The sequence below is a fragment of the Eucalyptus grandis genome, chromosome 2 (genome assembly GCF_016545825.1).
Source record: "Eucalyptus grandis isolate ANBG69807.140 chromosome 2, ASM1654582v1, whole genome shotgun sequence".
Taxonomy (NCBI): Eukaryota; Viridiplantae; Streptophyta; class Magnoliopsida; order Myrtales; family Myrtaceae; genus Eucalyptus; species Eucalyptus grandis.
The window spans coordinates 48,859,117-48,878,548 of record NC_052613.1 but is presented as its reverse complement, the minus strand read 5'-3'; the positions used below and the strand labels follow the sequence as shown (position 1 = coordinate 48,878,548).

Below are 19,432 nucleotides of genomic sequence, written 5' to 3'. Positions count from 1 at the left end.
TCGCCTAACAGTGCATGAGAAAGCGTTCTCAGCTTACTTCACGAAACATGCCAACAATTCAAGCATAACATTTCTACTATAAACTTACTAACATGGTTCGACAGTGCACAATGTCCTCGACGTGTATCTCCGATTACACCACTTATAAACACTAAAGAGATGCCGTTCCAAGAAGTCAGGCTTAGGGAATAAAAAAAGTTTCCGTTGGTCAGCAGGCTCATTCAGTAGTAGAGCCACCAAGAGGACACTTTCTAGCCGGTGTTCCTCATGCCAGCAGCGATCCCATTGAAGGTGATTTGTAATGCATCTCTGAGCTTATTGTTGTCATCATCACGCCTTAATCTCTTCAGTATCTCCACCTGCAACATGTTCATGGGATTTAAATAAGGTAACCTGCTCTCGATCAGCCTCCTTAAGCTCCGGTTGTTCTCGGATAGTTTCTCGTGCCCGCTGATTACCAAGACATACTTCTCTGTCGTTAAGAGCTCCCTCCTGAGTTCAGCACCGAGCTCCCGCCGGCTCTCTGATACAAGCACTTCATCATAATGCTTGGCAATGGGTATGTCCGCCTTCCCTAACACCATCTCAATAAGGTCCACAGTGGACTGAAAGAAAGGCCACTCTTTATACATTTCTTGTAACTCTGCAGTATGTCCCTTCTCGCAAACACCCCTTAGACCTGCTCCTACACCTAGCCAGGCTGGAAGAACAAATCTGGTTTGAGTCCATGCAAACACCCACGGAATGGCACGTAGATGTCCAACTCCCGTTGAGCTCTTCCTCCGAGTGGGGCGGCTTCCGATGTTGAGGAAGCCAAGTTCAGCCTGTGGTGTAGCTTCATGAAAGTAGGCAAGGAATTCAGGATTTTCATATACAGTATTGCGATAACTCTGGCAACTGATCTTTGAAATTTCCTCCATGAGGTTACGCCATTTTTCTTCTCTAGGAGAGAGTGGGGGCCGTAAAGTAGCAAGAAGAACGGCTGTAGTGTAAATCTCCAGCTGCCTTACTGCTGTCTGTGGCAACCCAAACTTGGCCTGCACCATCTCTCCTTGCTCAGTTGAGCGAAGTGTACCCTGTCAAGCACCATAGTTGTGCCTAAGAAACGGTACTGTATGCTTCTTGACTACTTGATACAGAACTAGCTATACTTTATATCAACATACAAACTAACAGAACTTCAAAACTATCATATTATAATCAAGTGTAATGTATAACTGCTGCAGATGTATAAAAAAGCACATTAAACCACTGGAAGTGCGGTAAGACTTGTCATGTCCAAGTTTACATGAGTACCAGTGCAGTTCTGGACCAAGAAGACAAACGGTGCTTATGAATTGTATTTATAAGTTTGAACACGAGACGTGATATATCTCAGGTCAAATAGAATTGTACAGAACCTTCAAAACAAGATGTTGCACAAAGTGGAAAGGTCAATTCACATGGTTTCAGCTTGTGCTATCTTGAGTTCAAATCACCATTCAATCAATGTAGCAGAAATTTTCCTTGTGTGCATTGGCTTAATCAAACAGACTCTCATCCAGATTAAGGTCCAATTATGACTCAAGAGTGAAGAAAGCCAAAGCTTCTCCCTCACAACACTCATGCTACGTCAGTGTATCAAATAGGCAACCATAGATGGTATCCAACACAGAATTCAAGCACCAGTTAAAGAAACGCTTCATTTCAGGTCAACTACACCCAAATAGGTCTGGCAGATAGATCTCCCTCAAATTGAAAATGAATTTTTTATTTTTTCAATAAATGATGGTATACAGGTACTTAATAAGATGTACTTTTATCCTTACATTATATTTATTCATTTTATACTAATGTATTGCAGAAGATTTCATGATTATTTGGTTTGAGTTGGGCGGATGCAATTTTGATCGGTTTGAGGTCTATTCTTAGTTCATTCAGTCATTTGGCTTACTCGTAGGCACCATTCTGTTTCCAAGTACAAAATGGGCTCCTCTAGTCTATTTCAGTCAGACGGCCTCCAACTCTCGCAATCAGCCAAGATGAAAAGTTCAATGGTAGAGAGTCTATGTGCTACAGATCACTCCCTGCCATTTGATAAAAGTCAAATGATCCATCTTGCAAGATGTGAGTAGGATGACTAACCATGACAGAACCTGGAGGCTGGGATTGAATAGCTAGATATGTGGGGCCACCACCCCGACCAATGCTCCCTCCACGTCCATGGAATAAGGTAACCTTAATGTCATATTCATTGCATGCAGCTACAACGTCCTCTTGTGCTTTGTAGAGTTCCCATGCAGCTGTGAAGCGCCCAGCATCTTTACCAGAGTCAGAATATCCAACCATTACCTGTGAAAACGATTAAAAATTTGTTAATATTTCTGAAAGTTATCTAACTAGTTCTTGAATATATATTCAAAAATACGTACCTCCTGGTGGCCACCATGATTTCTTAAAATGTGTTCCCTGTACCAGTCAATTGATAGCAGTTTCCTGATCACCGACCCAGCTTCTCTAAGGTCCTTCACAGTTTCAAACAGGGGAACAACCCGCAACCTGCTTAGAGTATAAGGTCATATGAGAAGAGCCAGGCTAGGGAGAATGAATGACAAGAAGAAACACTTCCATCAAACCAGGTTGAACAGTCACATAAGCTGAATTGACTTTGAAATTTCATGTCATCCAAGTTCTTGCAAAAAGCAAAAAAATCAAAAAAGCATACCTTTTTTAGCAGAAAAAATTGCTTCCAGCATTAGAACTTGTTCCATAATGAGAAATTTCACACCCTAGAAGCCATGACTAGTTGGTTCTTGTTAACTTTCCTTTAAATAGCAACCAAGGAGAACATGAGTAAATGCAAATCGGCTCACATGACCGAGAAATTAGATTAAGATCTCCAGAAGGAGGTATGACGAGTGCAATTCCACTCACTTTCTTGGTTGTAGTGTCATAGCTAAAGCACAATGGGACTAGAAAGAAGTATTTAGATGAGTATAAAGTGGCGCATAGTATCATATTGTATGTTTGTATACAACAGGGAAATTTGTGGCCTAAAATAGATCTTTAACCACCAGCAAAGGTGGATTTTTGTTGGCTTCGAAATGGTGTCAGGTTAATTGATGAATAATCCATGTTATGGACCAGAAAATCACCTGGATTAGTTCTTTCTAGTAATATTGCTCAAAAGAAAGTACCGACAGGACAAAAGAAGAATTAACTCAGACTTTACAATATGTAATTGTATTTACATCAGCTGAAGGTAAATGCATCAATCCACTGGAGAAAATGTGACACAAAAGTGTCATAAAATATGTGGCCTCTTTCCCAAGACTTCTTAAGAAAGTACCAGAAAGTCAAGTGCTTGATTTCACATTTGAAGCAAACAATCAAAAATTATGGCACCACTTGACCTTCAAACAACCATGTAATGCACATAGCCATGAACTCCCATGACAAAAGGCCTATAATATCATAATCTGTAATAATATTACTCATGCATACATTTGAAATGCAGATAATAACTGTAGCTAAACTAACAATATGGAGCAAGTGATCAGACTAATAGCAAATCACACATTCCATTTTATTCAGAGAATGAAGTAGATTCATGATAGGAAAAAGAGCTCTGCAATAAGGTATCAACAGTAGAGAGCACATGAACTTACGTTCCACCAAGACACGGTCTCCCTAACTCTCCACTGACTGCAAGGCGAGCATCTTTCTGCAAGAGCTCCACAGCTAGAACATCGCTGGCCTACAATGTTCCAATCCCAGACTACAGTTAGCATCAGAAAATCATAGGCTAACAACACCTTGAAGGTAAAAATAAGTAGACTACAGTTAGCATCTGAAAATCCTGGGCTAAGAGCACCTTGAAGGTAAAAATAAGTGGACTGCTGTAAAGTAAAAATAGCATTTGACAGTTAAGAATAGTACATTTGAAGCCATGGAAATCACATAAGCTCCTAGTGAGTCACTTCCCAGTTCAGCAGCTACTCGGAATGTATCCAGTACTTCTCTGATGTCTGGGGCAACCTGAAGAGGCTCAACTCACAAGTCAGAATATATATATATATGTATGTATCGCCACAAAGGAAAAAAGTAAAACATGATTAGGCAACGCAGAATTATGATTGTAGGTATAGGTCAGAAAGATATAAAAACAATTCGTAGACTGATTTTCAGACAGAAAGTATTTCAGAAAGGTAGATGAGCTTTTACAGATCCACAACACATACATTTGATTGTTTCAATATATTGCTTACTCCTCAATTAATGTTTTTTACCCTAATATGTCACAGTCAATAATATAATCACCAGTTCCGAGGACAAATTATGGAGAATCACAAGAGAATGCCCTTTTTGCTCATTGCTAGAGTTGAAATACCCTTAACCAAGCTCTCGTAGCATACATATTTCATGCACTTCTTACAGACAAGTGATTACGGGAACAGATGCATGTATGCAGTTATCCGAATTCAAAGGTGCACAGAAGCAGTGGCATGTTTCTCCGGCACGTTTGTGCTTTCTTCAGTGCAAATTTTAAGACTTCATCAGAGCCCATTCAAAAAATTCTTCATGAACGAGGTCCTACTTTAAAAAAGAAAACTCCGGATCCATCTTTCTCGAGGTACACACTATAAAAACATTCTTGTCATTGAACACATCAATTTTCAAGTAAACATAGAACAACTTGCACCATTTAGGGCTAGAACTTGTACTCTTGAGGTAAAAGGTTGGCAATTGTTATGTTTCATTTCATAAATTTATTTCTTGCATACTTAAAGTCCAATTATTGCGTACAGTACGTCCCAGACCTTACCTCAATGGAAGGCGGCACTAGTGGCCTTTTCCCTTTTAACTCTCTTGTCAGGAATTCCAGTCTCTTCTCTTCATCCCACTCGCTATATGTACCCATATCAAGATATCTTGTTATGGCATCTAGTGTTTCCGAGTGCCTTCCTGATTCCTGACTCATTAAAGAAGAATATTTGAAATGAGTCGCAGAAGTAGCAATCATCCAGGATCATATTAGCACCTAATATTTACAAACCTGGCGCAAGTCAAGTTTCATTAGCACAATCCCAAATGTGGCCACCCTCCGAATCAGGTCAGCAAGCCGACCATCTGCCAGCACACCAGACCCACATGATTGCTGCAAATAATAAAAACTGTCAGCGCAAAGAGAGCTTCATCACTGTCAAAGAGTAGGAACAGGAACTGGTACTCATTAGGAGGAGATGCTATATACCAGAGATTCATAGCAAAGAATCAGAGGTTCCAAAAGCTGGTCTGATGACTCATAATAATCACAAAAATCATGTTCACAAGGAAGATCCTCAAGGCGAAGCTCCAGTCTTCTACGTGTCTTCATAAGCTGAACTCAGAAAATTTGAGCACTTCATGTTACAGTCAATTAAACGAAAAGTAGAAAAAACACAAGCCATTTATGTGATTTGGTGGATGTGATCTGCTTCTGCATCAAAAGGTGGTTCAAAGTTTCAATGTCAAAGAACTCAGTGAACACATTACAAAAGTGACTGCCATGAAATATCCTCATATATTATCCCAAAACCAACCTAAAACAGGAAACCACATAATACAATTGGTTCGATTGATATGCCTGATAACCATCCTGCACTGCATATTGAACAAGATACCAACTTCCTAACCCTTCAACAGAGGGAGGTAGCTCATTGGTCCATGTCATTAAACCCAAGCCAGACGTAACACTTTAAATATAATATTGCAGATTAGAATGGTTGAAACTAATAATATGCCAGGAACAGTTCTCATGCCAGCAATAAAATGAGCAGGTGTTTCGCACATTCACTTGTCAGTCCAAGAGAAAAAGGGAGGCAGAGACAGATGAAATTTAATAAATCACATCAAATCAATCTATTAAAAAATTTGAAAATGTGGCTTATCTTGTCTAAAGGCTTAATTGTGAGACACTGTTCTAAATCATCTGACCTGACTACCAGCCTTGCTCCCAGTGCACGTACCTAATCATTTGCTTTTAGTTGTGCATCATGATTACCTACAAGCCTTAACTGCATATCTTTAGAAAATGGTTGACACTGATATTGCAAAATAGAGAGCATTTTAATATCTCTACAACATTCGCTTGGTTATCCTAGGCCCGAAATTTTGCATTTGCGCGTGTGTGGGTGGGTGGTTGGGGGAGGGAGGAGACACTGGGAGAAATAGACTATCAATGCATGACAAGCAGATTAAGAAAAGCTAAGCCAATGTAATAATGAAAGAAGTGGCTGATCCACTTCCCTCTCCCTACCAATCTTTGAACTCCGGACCTGGGTTCCAAGAAAGAACTCTTACAGTCAACACAGCTGTAGTAATTCTAGGTGAGAATCTTTCTATTTTTGTTTGGTTCAATCTGACTTGAGCAATATCCATATTGAAAAACCAGGTCACTTGGTCAAGAGAGAAAATACCTTATCTTTTACATCGCCAAGAACAATCCTATAAGGAGCAATTCCTGGAAGCTGAGGCAGACTTGGCTCTAGAAGCTTGTGGAAGCTGGATCTTCCTATCTGTGATTCTGCAAAGAGTTTTCTTTGGGCATGAAATTGACTAGATGCATAAGAGGAACCGCGTGGTGTCACAGCAGGCTGCAAACCATTGGAGCTAGTTCCATTTTCAGATGATTTAGAAGAACTGCGCCCTGAATCTTGGAACTGGGAATCTGAAAATGAAGGACCTTGACCCTCCTACAGAAGAAATATACAGAATCAGGTGTATCAAAAGGTTGACTGCACAAAGGCACAGCTCCACACCACAATTGCATTAGAAGTTGGTTTACCTGACGATTTAAGGGCATGTAATCAGTACCAGGAAGTTCCAGTCTTGGATATTGAGAGTCACCATCATTGCATTCTAGAAGAGACGTGACATTAAACAAAAAATAACAATGCCATGATGATGTTATTGTCTAGCCAAAAAGCAACCATGTTTTGCTCCCAATAATGGAGATAAAAATAAGCACTAAATTACAGTAAAAAAAATTAGTTGCAAAACCAAGTTTGTCTGTGACTCCTGCTTGCAAATTGCTGTAACAGCAGTCTGAAGTACAAATTCCCTCATGAAATTGTTTGGGTTGTGAGCAACAAGAAATGAAAAAAAAATCCCGGATGTGCATGAAGGCATAATACTTTAGGCAGAAACAAAGTAAATGTTAACCTGTGCAAGACGGCATATCAGCTCCAGCTGGGAGTTGAGTTGGAAGAGATGGAAGTTGTTGATTGTTAAGCTTTATTTGACTTCTGGTCAAAGATTGACTTCGACTCTCAAGCCTATCCTCTGATGACGTTTCTGAAGAGAAATTTTTGAAGAGCCATTCAACTTCATAACCAATAACAACAATAATGAATGGTGAAAAAATAGCCAGGCCCACACAAGTTTTGTTCATATGCTGAGACCTATCCAACAAACTAGGAAAAGAAAAAAAATCAGCTTTTCTGAACTTTATCATCATTTATTTCCAGGTTTGCACACAGTTGTTTCACCAGCCATGTCAACCAATGGTTTTGATGGCACCGCCAGCCAATCAGAACCTCCACTGCTGCTTTCTGTAGTCAACATGGCTCTGTGTGTGTGTGTGTGTGTGTGACCAGACTCATGCTAAACATAGCAGATTCAATATATTGTAATGAAATGCAATGAAGGCAGCAAAAGGAGCAGAGGCATTAATAATTTTATATCCTAATGTAGAAATTTATCGGTAATCTATTGACGAACTCAATTGAAAACAAAACGTGTATGACACTCAAAATCTGAAAACAGATATTGAAACCACTGCAATCATGAAATCATCAACATTGTCACCATCATGGTCAGATATACGATTCACAAATTACTAAGTTCCAGTGACTTCGAAATAGTAAAGCATTATAATTATGACATCTAACTAATGGCCAGGACATCCAGTCCTATCATGATAATCTTAGTTCTCTAACCTTTTTCAAGAATTTCATGTGCTAGCCTTAGCAGCCTGTCACTGCACCTATTCATGGATAGTTCAAATCTCAGGCTGTCAACTTCTCGGATGTAGAGGTCAATTGCCATCCACCTTGATAACAGAGAAACATCTTTCGTCACCTGAAGTAAGAAAATTAAGGTCACACAATTATATAAGACAAATATGAGGCACGATCACCCATAGGGACAAAGCAGAACACCATAAGGGAGTCCTGTCCCCAGGACACTGGAATATGCAATTTTTGTTATTCAGGGAACCCAGAAAATAACATAAATTTCTTCAATGAAAAGGAAGGAGAGTAACTCGTAGGTTCTTTTTTTCTCATCCGTATCTTTTAAACGGTTTAAGGACAAGACAAGTATAGGCTACCGAATTAACATGAAACACCAGAGCAATCTCACTAATCTCAATTCACAAATCCAAATAAAGAAATATTCGGTTGTGTATGTGCTTTTGTTGCTCCAGACTCTTCTAAGCATTTAAGAAAATACCAGTATTGGAGCACACATATACGTGTGCATCAAAACTAATAGACAGGGAATGAGAGGAATGAAGAAAGTGGGAAGCATAAAATATGGAAAGTGACAAAAAAAAAAAAAAAAATAGAGTGAAGTGGAAGTCCAATCACTATAATAACATTCAACTGTGTTGGTGTCAAGTTTTTCACTTCATGAATAAGTGAAAAACAAAATTTCATGGACAAATTTGACAGAGACAGAACCATTAAATTTTTCATATAATTGAAATATGAATACATATGCATATATACATTCACAATTCTACCTACACATTTGCATCTTAAGTACAACAACATTTCGCAGGCCATAAGTAAAAGGCGTCAAAACATATTTTTATCTCAGTCATCTGTCACTTCTCAGAAATCTCGGAGTTTCGGTTGTTAAATTAATATGACATATAGTTGGGCTATCATAATGCAGGGCTTGCTTGTAAAACTTCCATACCAATTAAGTTATGCATTATTCAAGTTGGAAAGAATACCTTTGCTGTTACATTAGGGTTTCCATCTCTATCACCACCCATCCAAGATCCAAATTTAATAGGTGTGCAAGTCAAAGGAAGAGGCCGCCCAGTATGCTGTGGGAAAAGCATATGAAATTGTTAAAGATGAAAGCAATACAACACAAGCATTCAAATTGTCAGGGCTACTGGAGATAAACCTTCTTCAAAGCACTGCTGACGCGGCGCAAGTAATGAGGTATAGCTTTCCAAAGAGACTGCTCAACAATGTTCAACCCTGAAATGTTTGAAATATTTCACAATGAACTAGATCGTTGCCGACACGTATGTAAATAATGCACGTATCTCGGGTTACCAGCCCTGGCTTCATCTACAGGAGTAGGTTTATGTCGCCTCAGCTCATCCGTTTGCCATATGGCAGTAATTTCTCTAACCTAGAAAAAGATGAATAATCAGAAACGAGTAGGAAACCAAAATTCATGTTAGCCAACACTTCTCCAAGAAACTTTCCCAAAGAAATTCAGAGAGAGGAGTGGCTCCTATTAGCACAGAAGGACACGTCTCAGACACATGAAAATAACATGGACATGCATGCACATGCATATCAGTAACCCTACTTGTGTAAGTATATAACATGGAAATGCACACACAAGTATTCATTTTCCAGAGTCCAGAATACAGATAGGACAGACAATACCAGATCTTCAATCAGCATTTCTCGATCCTCATGAGTAAGATCAGGTCTGTCGTTGTAGTCCAAAAGATGCTGAAGAAAAGGATGCATATAGTAAATAGAGCTGGGGGAACAAGCTCTGCAGGGACAAACATCATCTCTCTAGTATTATCTTCGTTGAAGGCGCCAAGAGGCTTACAGCAATTCTGATGTGTTTGTATTGCAAGGTACGGCGATTAATTTGAGTGGGATGAGCAGTGAGAACAATCTCAACCTCCTGAAGGAACAAGAGGAAAATAAATCAGCCACATGACAGAATACTAATGCCAGATGACTGACTACATGCTGTTTGCAAATGTTAGATGCATCATTGTGTTAAATGAGGAAGCATAGTTACTAATTAAATATCTCTACATCACGCAATCCTGTCCAGAGCTCATTAAATTATGATGCCAAGATGATAATATCATAGTTCTATGCACTGATATTTTTCTAATCAAAATACGAGAACACTCAGTAGAGGGTAGGACCACCAGAAAGCACATAAGCCAGAAAACTGAACCTGCTTGCAGACTGTATCATAAAGCTCGTCTGGAGAGACACCACCCTGAATCATCTGACTGAAAATGTCATCGCACGATCTTGATAAAAGTGTAAAATTCCGTGACTTCCTCACCCTGCACAAGACGATATAACATCCCAAGAGCACACGAATACTAAATCAAACAATCTACACCCAGCAAACAAACAGACAACGTGTAAATTTAAGAAAAGCATAAAACTTCCTGCTCATCGATGATTGCACCCATTTCACTTCGTTCTCTCACAGGTCAATGTCGCCTGACCTCAAAATTCAGTAACACTATCAGTTTCAGTCCCTCTATTTACTCGGTGAATGGATTTGTTCCATTTTGAGTATAATCCAAGAAATTTCTTGGGGGTGACTCAGCAGAATCCGATAGGCAATGCTTATTTAGATAGAAGCAGTTTGATGACAGACAACAAAAGCATAGCAACTGAACCCCCGGAACACCTGAACAAACGAACAGACGTGGCCGCCAAATCAGCCATACCTGTGATGGGTTTCGGCGATTCCCATCAGATTGAGATAATGGCTGAACGCGCGGGCGAGCGTCAGGGCTTCCTCTAGCGTCATCTTCGATATCTCGGACGCGAGTTGCTTCTCTAGCAGCTCCGCCGCATCTTCGATTCCCGCCGTCCTCATGTTACAAGCGCTCTAGAAACAAAACCAAAGAACCAAAACCATCAAGAGAGAAAGCATCACGCCACGCAGGCATTCACCTCTTTTTTTCCTCCATTCAGAGCGCCTGGCAAATCTCTCTTTCGCATCACTCGAGCAAAAAAAGAAAAACGAAAATAGAATCGAGAAAATCAGCATCAACGGCCCTTCTCTTTTTCTACTTTTCACGGCACCTCTCTTCCATCGTCGCGAGCCGAAGCGCTTCATCGCAATCCTCAGGTTTTCAGCGTCCGAACAGAGACTCCGACCAAATCGACGTGACAAAGGAGCAAATTCCAGAAAGCATCCGCAGGAGAAGAAGAAGAAGGAGGAGGAACGATAGGCGGGACGACTCGGACAGGCTAACCTCGCGAGGCAAAGAGCATGCATATCAGAAGCTCGAGAAGAAGACGAGAGCACGAACCTGAGCCAGAATGCGATTCCTCTCGATCTTCTCCATGAACTTGGCCCCGACTTCTCTCTGGAGCACGTCGTTGAGGAGGTTGCCGAGCAGCTTGCAGTCGTCGTCGAAGTTCTGGAACGAGATCTCCTCCGCTATGTCGTCGGTGGTGTCCGTCATCTTCTCCGGCGAGGGGGGCGGCGGCGGCGGCGGCGGCGGGGGAGGAGCAGCGGCCGAGCACGGAAACGCGGACGACTCGTCGCGGCGGCGTGATCACGGAGAGAGAGAGAGATAGAGAGAGAGAGAGAGAGAGGAGTGGTGGAGCGGAGAGCGAGGGAGGTGCTGGAGAAGGAGAGCTTTGAGGGAGGGAGAGCGAGCGAGCGAGTGCGTTTTGTCAGTTACAGAGCGCGATTGTAGTGAACGCGGGGCCCGCGCCAAGTGATTTTGTTATGCTTTATGCCGAGAATACCCCCCGAGCGAGCACGGGCGCACACGTGGCGGGCGGAGAGGGAATGCCGGGGGGTAGATTCGGTCTTTCCCCCGGTGCCATCGCGGAGCAGCTCTGCTCTGGGACTGGGGCGCTCTCGCCGCCAGGTGATTCTGGCGAATGTCGGATTATTGATTTATATTATTATTATTATTATTATTATTGTCCCTCCCCCGCGACGCTTGAGGAATCCAATATTCTTATTTTTAGAAAGATACCGCACGTCCATTTCTTCTTTACCTTTGCACCCGATTATTATTGACGTAATTCCATTTTTCAAATGACTAATTACCTACCCGAAATTTACTTCCAAAACGACTTTACACCTCCGCCTCCATTATCTTCGTGCGCTCTTAATTTTCTTTCGGAAAAAAAATGTTCATCGCAAAAATTTCTCGTCCATCCAAAACACTCAAAACATTAAAAAAGAAAAAATGAAAACCCAAATCCTAAATAAGATTATAAGTTTACAATGAAGGACGACTCGGTCTTTTTAATGCAAGGTTTTATTTAAACGTGTGCAAATATAGTCATTTGATCAAAATGAGACCTGCGGTGCTGTTCTAAATGTGTTGAAAATTTAGCAATACAGTTTATTTTCCATGTAAATTCAACATGTGTGACTTTAAATGAATGCTAGAAAGAATATCGTGCAAGTGGTAAAAGCCTTGGATCGGTAAGATGACATTAGCCGAGCATACAAAAGCATCAACCATTACAATTGCAAAACCAAGGAGTACGGGCAATTCAACTAGCTGCTCACATTAATCGCATGGGGGGATCATGCGTTGAGATATGTGATGCCTATAATTATATCTTTAACTAATAAATCGAATTTAGAAAGAATTGTAGACTAAAAAATTTAACAAAATTTTGCAAAATTCCCATGTTAGAAAATGATTGAACAGTAATCAAAAAATGCCAACCAAATTATCATGCCATTGAATGAATCGAACCCCATGCACATTCTAAATTTAATTAACCTACCTTATCGTGAAATAAGTAATTTACTTTCTAAATTATATCAAATCACGTTACTCCTTTACTCGGTTAAAATTCTTTTATAATCCCCACGTATTTGGCCAGTTGTAAGAACGAAATGCATTAGCAGAGAAATGATGCTCTGGTTGGTTATGAGTACGGATACTTGGAGATTCTTCACATACCGAATCAGATCTCGAGGATATTCGCTTGGCTTTCCCCCCGTGTAGAATTCTCTTTTTGACATTTACCTCCTCGGCCCAGACAAGACTATTAACACAGCAGGAAAGAAAAAGGAATATGCCATTCGATTCCAAAAATATTTGTTTATAGGACCATTTTATTTAGTAAAAAATATTTTATTAAAAATAATCACTTAAATCACTTGAAATGATTGGTCATTAAAAAAATTATTATCAATTAAAAGTTTGTGTAATTATTTTCGTGAATAGTGAAAATGTTATTTATTCATCCATTTAGGGAGAGATCATTTTTAAAAAATAATAATAATTTTCAAATTAGAGGATGAATTAACTTGGCAGGTGCATTCATTCATTCAAGGGCTTTCAACGACACAAAGAACTCGACATTCAACACATTTTTTCTTAACACGACACCAAAATTCATCTAAGCGAAACAAGCTTTGAGCTATTAATCCTTGCATGCGAGGTTGAGTCCGTAATTTTCCCTTACTCTCTCTTCGAAGAGGCGGTGTCGCGACATCGATATAGCGGCATGGACCCATAAATGTAACTATTAAAGAGAAGGCCGCGGCTTCCATACTTCGAAACTATGGTACAAGTTCGATCCTTGAGATTAATTAATGATTTCGGGAGGTACGTTAGATTTTGGAGCCCGTGACTTGCACACGTTACAAAAATACAAAATCGAAAAATGGGCGTGGTCCCCAGCCCTCAATAAGAGTCGCTGTCGTATAATAAGGTCACACGGAAGCAGCTTGCTTTTCAGAAGCAGGTGATGTTACGAGTTCTCACATGTTTGTACAGTTGTCCTCGAATTATTGATGTCCTGCGATTTGATCGCATCCTTTCGAAGACGACGTGAAATAGTAATGCCAAAATCAAGAAATTAAGTAAGTGGGGGTAATTATTTAAATGTGACGTCGAAATCTAACCCGCCGCCTTTTTTATTTTATTTTATTTTATGTATTTGTGGCAGATCAATTTACGAAGTAACTTGTTATTGCTGACTTTGGTACGTCAAGGATTTTTTTTTTTTTTTTTTGCGATACATCAAGGTTTATGCAGCATGAAATTCGACATAATTTGTGTTGAGATTAATTTCGTACGTGGAGTTTCTTTTTTTTTATAATCAAAAAAAATATTTGAAACTGGAGTTGATTGGATGGACGATTTTTTTGTTTTTGATGTGTTCATAAAAATTCAAAAAATATTAAAATATTATTAAAAATTGTCAAAATATTATTTAAATGTGACATCGAAACTTGTTTTTTTATTTTATTTTATTTTATGTAGTTGAACTTGTTATGGACTTTGGTACGTCAAGGATTTTTTTTTTTTTTTTTGGCGATACATCATTTATGCAGCTCACATAATTTGTGCTTTACTCGATCAAGTGGAGTTTCGTTTTTTTTTTTTTATAATCAAAAAATATTTGAAACTTGGAAAATTGGATTATATCATCTCATAATGTGTTTACTTGATGTGTTCAATAAAAATTCAAAAAAAATATTAAAATATTATTAAAAATTGTCAATGTTAGCACTGGCGGTCCTACATGGCACCGCCGGCGTCCACATCAACATTTTCCGGTTAAAATTGGTCAAATGGATTGAATTGGTAATAAATGAAAAGATTTATGATTAAATTAGTAAAAGTACAATATATTTATGACTTTTTGGACAATCTTCCCCCACTTTTTCGATATCCATGAGGCCCATCTATCAAGTTCTTGCGAATTATAAGAAGTTAATTACGAGGGTCTTTGCTCGGATCGATCACTAATGCAATTTCCATTTTTGCTTAAAATCATGAAGGGTGTTTTTCGCATTTATATGCTCACGAGCCTGAAAGTTGCTTTTGCTTTGCGGGGGGAAAAGAGTCGGAGGCTACCAGCGCAAATCCGTGAAACAAGAGATGGGGTTAGCTTTCTATTGGAATTCAACGGGAGTCCCATGAAAGTAATGCTTCTTTTACTTACTCAACCCAAAAGAAAATCACATGGATCCATTTTGGAAGATACTTCCTAAACTTTCCAATAATATATTCGTGCCGTGACACCCTAACGTGCGAGCTCTGCCCAATAATTTACCTTTTGTGGTCACTTCTGCAAATCTTCGATCCTAGAAAATCTCCAAAACTGTATTTTTACTCGTTACGCATACATTTATATATATATGTGAATTATACTTTGAAATGTATGTAGATTGGGTTTTTAAGGCGATGGAACAGATTCCTGCGACACGTTGTGGAGAGAAAATCAAGTAATAAACTTACTATGATCGAGTTACGCAGGACGAGATGACTTGTCCTGAAACGAGTACCGCTTCTAGTCCGAGTCATGTTGTCCTAACAACTGACAAGAGAGCTTCTTTTCTCTTCGAATGACAACGGGTCCAACGGCCTTACGCGAGGGCGGTCGATGGCTTCCCCGTCTTTTGACATGGAAATCCCCCGCGACACGTCGCTGTACTCCCTTTTCGCTTTGACCGTCCATTGCGAAAGTAATCTGCAATCATGTCGGGTACGTGCTCGTGCCTGCGCGCGTCGCGAGTGTGCGTAATGATGATAGTCAAAATGGCAGCATAGAAGATGAAGGACAAAAGCGAAATCCATTATCCAATCTTCCGGGGACCTCAAAGCAAAGGCAAAGCGAGAGAACGAAGAAGGGCCTCGAAGATCTTCTTGCTCCTTCGGTGCCGCGGAGGGTCGCTTTTTGTTTCTAGAGCCGCGTTGCCCCTTGCGAATGCTGATAAGCGGCTTCTCATCTCATGTGTCGGGAATGCGATACTGGTTCATGGGCCAGGAGGGGCCATCGTACCCAGTAGAGTCTGCACACCCTCGAATTCGAACTCAATACTTGGCTATCCACGTACTTGGCGTTATAAACTTGATCGAGTAGTAACTTTCTTGCTTGAACCTGACTTGATAAGAAAATTGAGATCTCGAATTGGACTTGATAATGAACCAGAGCTCGATTTAGAATTCAATAAGCTCGAATACTATTAAAGTGCATAATTTGCAATTGTTAATTATTTTGGAAAAGACGAAGCTCGATCGGGCTGGCGAGTTTGTGGAGCTAACTTTAAACAAGCTCAACTTGAAATTATGATAGCCAATATCGAATGATCATTGAGGGAAGTCTAGGCCCTACCCGTAGGTAATTGATGAGCTCTTTGTTTCTACAAGGGGTCATTTCGATGTCTAGCGATACGTATGGTCATGCATCGATTTCTAATATGGACTAAACAAGCATTGCCGTGTGCCAAAGTTGTACTTGAGTTTGCGGTCCACATGTTCCCCTTTGCGTAGCTCCCTAATCAATCGAAGTTTGATGGTGGAATATGGGGATCTTTCGCGTCGGGGTAGCTGCTACATTTAGAGCCTTAGACACCATAAATTGAGTGATCAGGCTTGATTAGTAATCCCGTCATGTCGATGATTATGGTTGGATGGCAAGATGGGCAAGCACCTGGACCACTTGATTGATCATGTCAAATGGTGACGTGGGCACTTAATGATTGATTAACGGCGTGAGCCACCGCATTAGTAATTTTTGTAAATAGATATAATGGCAAAATGGAATTGAACTGATTTTAGAAAGTATAAGGACTAAATGGAACGACAAATAGTATAAAAAATATCAGTATCAATCCCCCAGTGGGAAGGTATGACCAACACGGTTACCTTCTCCAAGCGTTATCATAGTAATCACACATTTTGTAGATGTCTATTTTCAGCCATATTAACTCGATTCACTCTAAACCCGACATTCAAAACTTGATGAGTGTGTCTTTATAGGGCTATCGACATTCTAAAAGTCAAGAATCTCTTCACGCATAATTGTAAATACATAAGACATGATGCAATCAAAGGTTCTTTTCTGTTATGATGTTAACTTTCGACCTCTTGGGAGATGGACGACTCAAACTACCCTATCATGCTCGATGGTCTAGCCATATTACGTATATCTCCAGCAACTTCGAACCATATTTTTCAAGTCAAATAAACATAGACTACCACTTACTCATTTTCTCTAGAATCTCATACTATGATGTTGATTTTATTTTTACTTTTATGGGCCATTGACAAGACGAAACCTATAATCTCATCACTTCAAAAGTTAGTCATATTCATTTTCTCTCCTTTTTTTCTATACCTATAATCGGGAGTACTATTTGATTATTTAGTGTCCAATTACAGAGTGATCTCACTAAACAGTAGAGAGCTGGACCTCTATTGGGATTGATTCGCCTATCTAGCACCAGATGCGTTCTTTGTTTTAATAAGTCGGTATTCACGTAACCAATATCTTCTCAATTTCCACGCATATATTTTTGTTCATGGGCAAAAGGGAATACATTAGTGTGCACTGTGCAGCAGGGAGTCCCACCCCTTCGGAGTTTTTTCCTCTGTTCTTGTTCTATTAAGTCTTTTAAAGATCTACTAAGCTCCGAATGACATCTTGTTTGTATAAACAATTTTCTACTCGGGATGATTAAATAATTTGGCCTGAGATTCCCAGACCTTTTCGTGCTGCTCAAGTCGTAGAAATCAACCAAGAAAAAGAAAAAAGTCGTAGAAACAGAGTGTAATCCACTTGGCAGGTCCCTAGTGGAGCAAAAACAGAGGAACAGTCAAACTGTCAAACCAAAAAAAAGCAGAAGCGTCAAGTCAGCAATGGGCGGGAACTGGTGGAAAGCAAAAATGGCGGGGGGAAACAGCCCACGAAACTCCCCTCTCCTCTTAAAAAAATTTCCCAACTCCCTACATAAAAATCGAATCGTCTACTGGAAATCCACCCTCGAAACAATTTCACTCCCACTTCTTAAGAAGATGGCAGACCGATCGTCGCCGGCGCCGCCGCCCGTGCCGCGGGTGGCGGTAGTCGTGTTCTTGCTCAAGGGCAAGGCGGTGCTCCTGGGCCGCCGCCGCTCCTCCGTCGGCGACTCCACCTTCGCACTCCCGGGCGGCCACCTCGAATTCGGTCCCTCTCTCTCTCTCTCTCCTCTCTCTCTCTCTCTCTCTCTCCCCGATTAAATCATTCTTGGAATAGCTATAGACCGGAGAAACAATCGATTTCCAGCGCGAGCTGATCTCGGGCGTGGGTGGTTTCAGGGGAAAGCTTCGAGGAGTGCGCCGCGAGGGAGGTGGAGGAAGAGACGGGCCTCAAGATCGACGGAACGGAGCTCTTGACGGTCACGAACAACGTGTTCTTGGAGGAGCCCAAGCCGGCGCACTACGTCACCGTGTTCTTGCGCGCGCGTCCGGCCCGCCCCGAGCAGGAGCCCGAGAACCGCGAGCCCGAGAAGTGCCACGGGTGGGGTTGGTACGACTGGGACGACCTCCCGAGCCCGCTGTTCTGGCCGCTCGAGAAGATGGTCCGGAGCGGGTTCGACCCCTTCCCTCCTCAGGCCTCGCGAGGAGCCGAGAATTGATCGATTCGATTCGCGATTCGGATGCCATTGTCTCGTGGCGATCTTGTTTCTGATTAGTAAGTTGGTAGGTCATTCGGGAGTCTTTCGAGGGGTTGGATTAGATCCCTCGTTTCATAGCCAGAAGTATGCTTTTGCTTCCTCTTTAGGTTTGAACGTTTCTCCATGGATGTGGGATTGATGAAGTTTCCCTCTGTTTCGTTCAATGGTTGCAATGCAAAGACGTATTACTATACTTGATAGATTAGGGCAAGTGCCATGGAGGTAGCAAACGAGTAGGCCTAATTCGGGTTTGGGTTGGATTTCATGCGGGGGAACCAAATCGGCCTAATTATCTCGAATTGGTTCATTAAAAAATTGACCCATATTATATATACATATATATAAATTCTTCCTCAGGTATTGTTTCTAAGTCTGCCACCCAGACTCTAGATTACTATAATTGGTCTCTCCTTGCTGAAGAAGATTCGGTCTTTTCTCCACCAAAGTAGCATAACAAATATGCACTACTATATCTTTCTCCTCTCTCCTTATTTTCTTATACTAATTAGTTGTTTTCTACTTGGATAATTTAATTTTACGTGTTCCTTTTACAACTAATGATACGTCGAAATAATGTTGTATATATTCTATAATGTTTTGTACTCCATCAATTGCATTTTTTTTAAATCATAATTCGCTCGATGCTCGGGTAAAGATTTAGTTTTTCTATAGTATATCGTGAAAATCCGTAACATGATTTCCTAATTCATGCACAAGACGTGAAAATGTGCCAAAGAAAAAATTCTTGGCGTGTTTGGATAAGGCCATTTGATTTTAAAGTCCCACCGGTCTTGCTCGAACACATTAACTTTAATTATGGCTGGGCCTAAGCAACAAAATAGGCCCAACTCGCAACCTTAAGGCAGAACCTATGTTTATCCAAATAAAACGATTTTAAGAGTCCCTTGCTAAACTACAAATAACTACCCCTCCTCCAACCATCACCACTTTGGTTGCCCAAGAACAATTTTACGAATGAAAAAATAGATCTGAAAGTTTTTACACAATAAAATAA

General features: G+C 40.5%; 2 protein-coding genes across 2 annotated transcripts; one reads left to right on the top strand and one right to left on the bottom strand.

Moving 5' to 3' along the window:
• Window positions 1-48: 48 nt before the first annotated feature.
• Window positions 49-11,618, bottom strand: LOC104433317 (phosphoenolpyruvate carboxylase 4). Its single transcript, XM_010046006.3, has 20 exons — window positions 11,297-11,618; window positions 10,706-10,869; window positions 10,195-10,309; window positions 9,832-9,909; window positions 9,657-9,725; window positions 9,315-9,393; window positions 9,160-9,236; window positions 8,981-9,076; window positions 7,959-8,100; window positions 7,183-7,314; window positions 6,806-6,879; window positions 6,438-6,713; window positions 5,234-5,359; window positions 5,036-5,137; window positions 4,805-4,951; window positions 3,919-4,017; window positions 3,648-3,736; window positions 2,412-2,538; window positions 2,125-2,331; window positions 49-1,076 (listed from the first exon to the last, which is right to left on the bottom strand). The coding sequence occupies exons 1-20, from the start codon at window positions 11,450-11,452 to the stop codon at window positions 252-254; spliced, it is 3,180 nt and encodes a 1,059-aa protein (XP_010044308.1). The 5' UTR covers window positions 11,453-11,618; the 3' UTR covers window positions 49-251.
• Window positions 11,619-17,642: 6,024 nt separating this feature from the next.
• LOC104433316 (nudix hydrolase 1) lies at window positions 17,643-18,724 on the top strand. Its single transcript, XM_010046005.3, has 2 exons — window positions 17,643-17,927; window positions 18,059-18,724. Exons 1-2 carry the CDS (start codon window positions 17,648-17,650, stop codon window positions 18,376-18,378), a joined length of 600 nt encoding a protein of 199 aa, XP_010044307.3. The 5' UTR covers window positions 17,643-17,647; the 3' UTR covers window positions 18,379-18,724.
• The last annotated feature ends 708 nt before the right edge of the window (window positions 18,725-19,432 follow it).

Excerpts from the sequence above, each read along its gene's own strand:
- LOC104433317 (XM_010046006.3), bottom strand. The coding sequence starts at position 11,452 with ATGACGGACACCACCGACGACATAGCGGAGGAGATCTCGTTCCAGAAC. Across the intron at positions 9,394-9,656 it reads AAATGCTGATTGAAGATCTG|GTTAGAGAAATTACTGCCAT; the intron begins GTATTGTCTGTC and ends ATCTTTTTCTAG. Across the intron at positions 5,138-5,233 it reads TTCTTTGCTATGAATCTCTG|CAATCATGTGGGTCTGGTGT; the intron begins GTATATAGCATC and ends TATTATTTGCAG.
- LOC104433316 (XM_010046005.3), top strand. The coding sequence starts at position 17,648 with ATGGCGGGGGGAAACAGCCCACGAAACTCCCCTCTCCTCTTAAAAAAA. Across the intron at positions 17,928-18,058 it reads GGGCGGCCACCTCGAATTCG|GGGAAAGCTTCGAGGAGTGC; the intron begins GTCCCTCTCTCT and ends GGGTGGTTTCAG.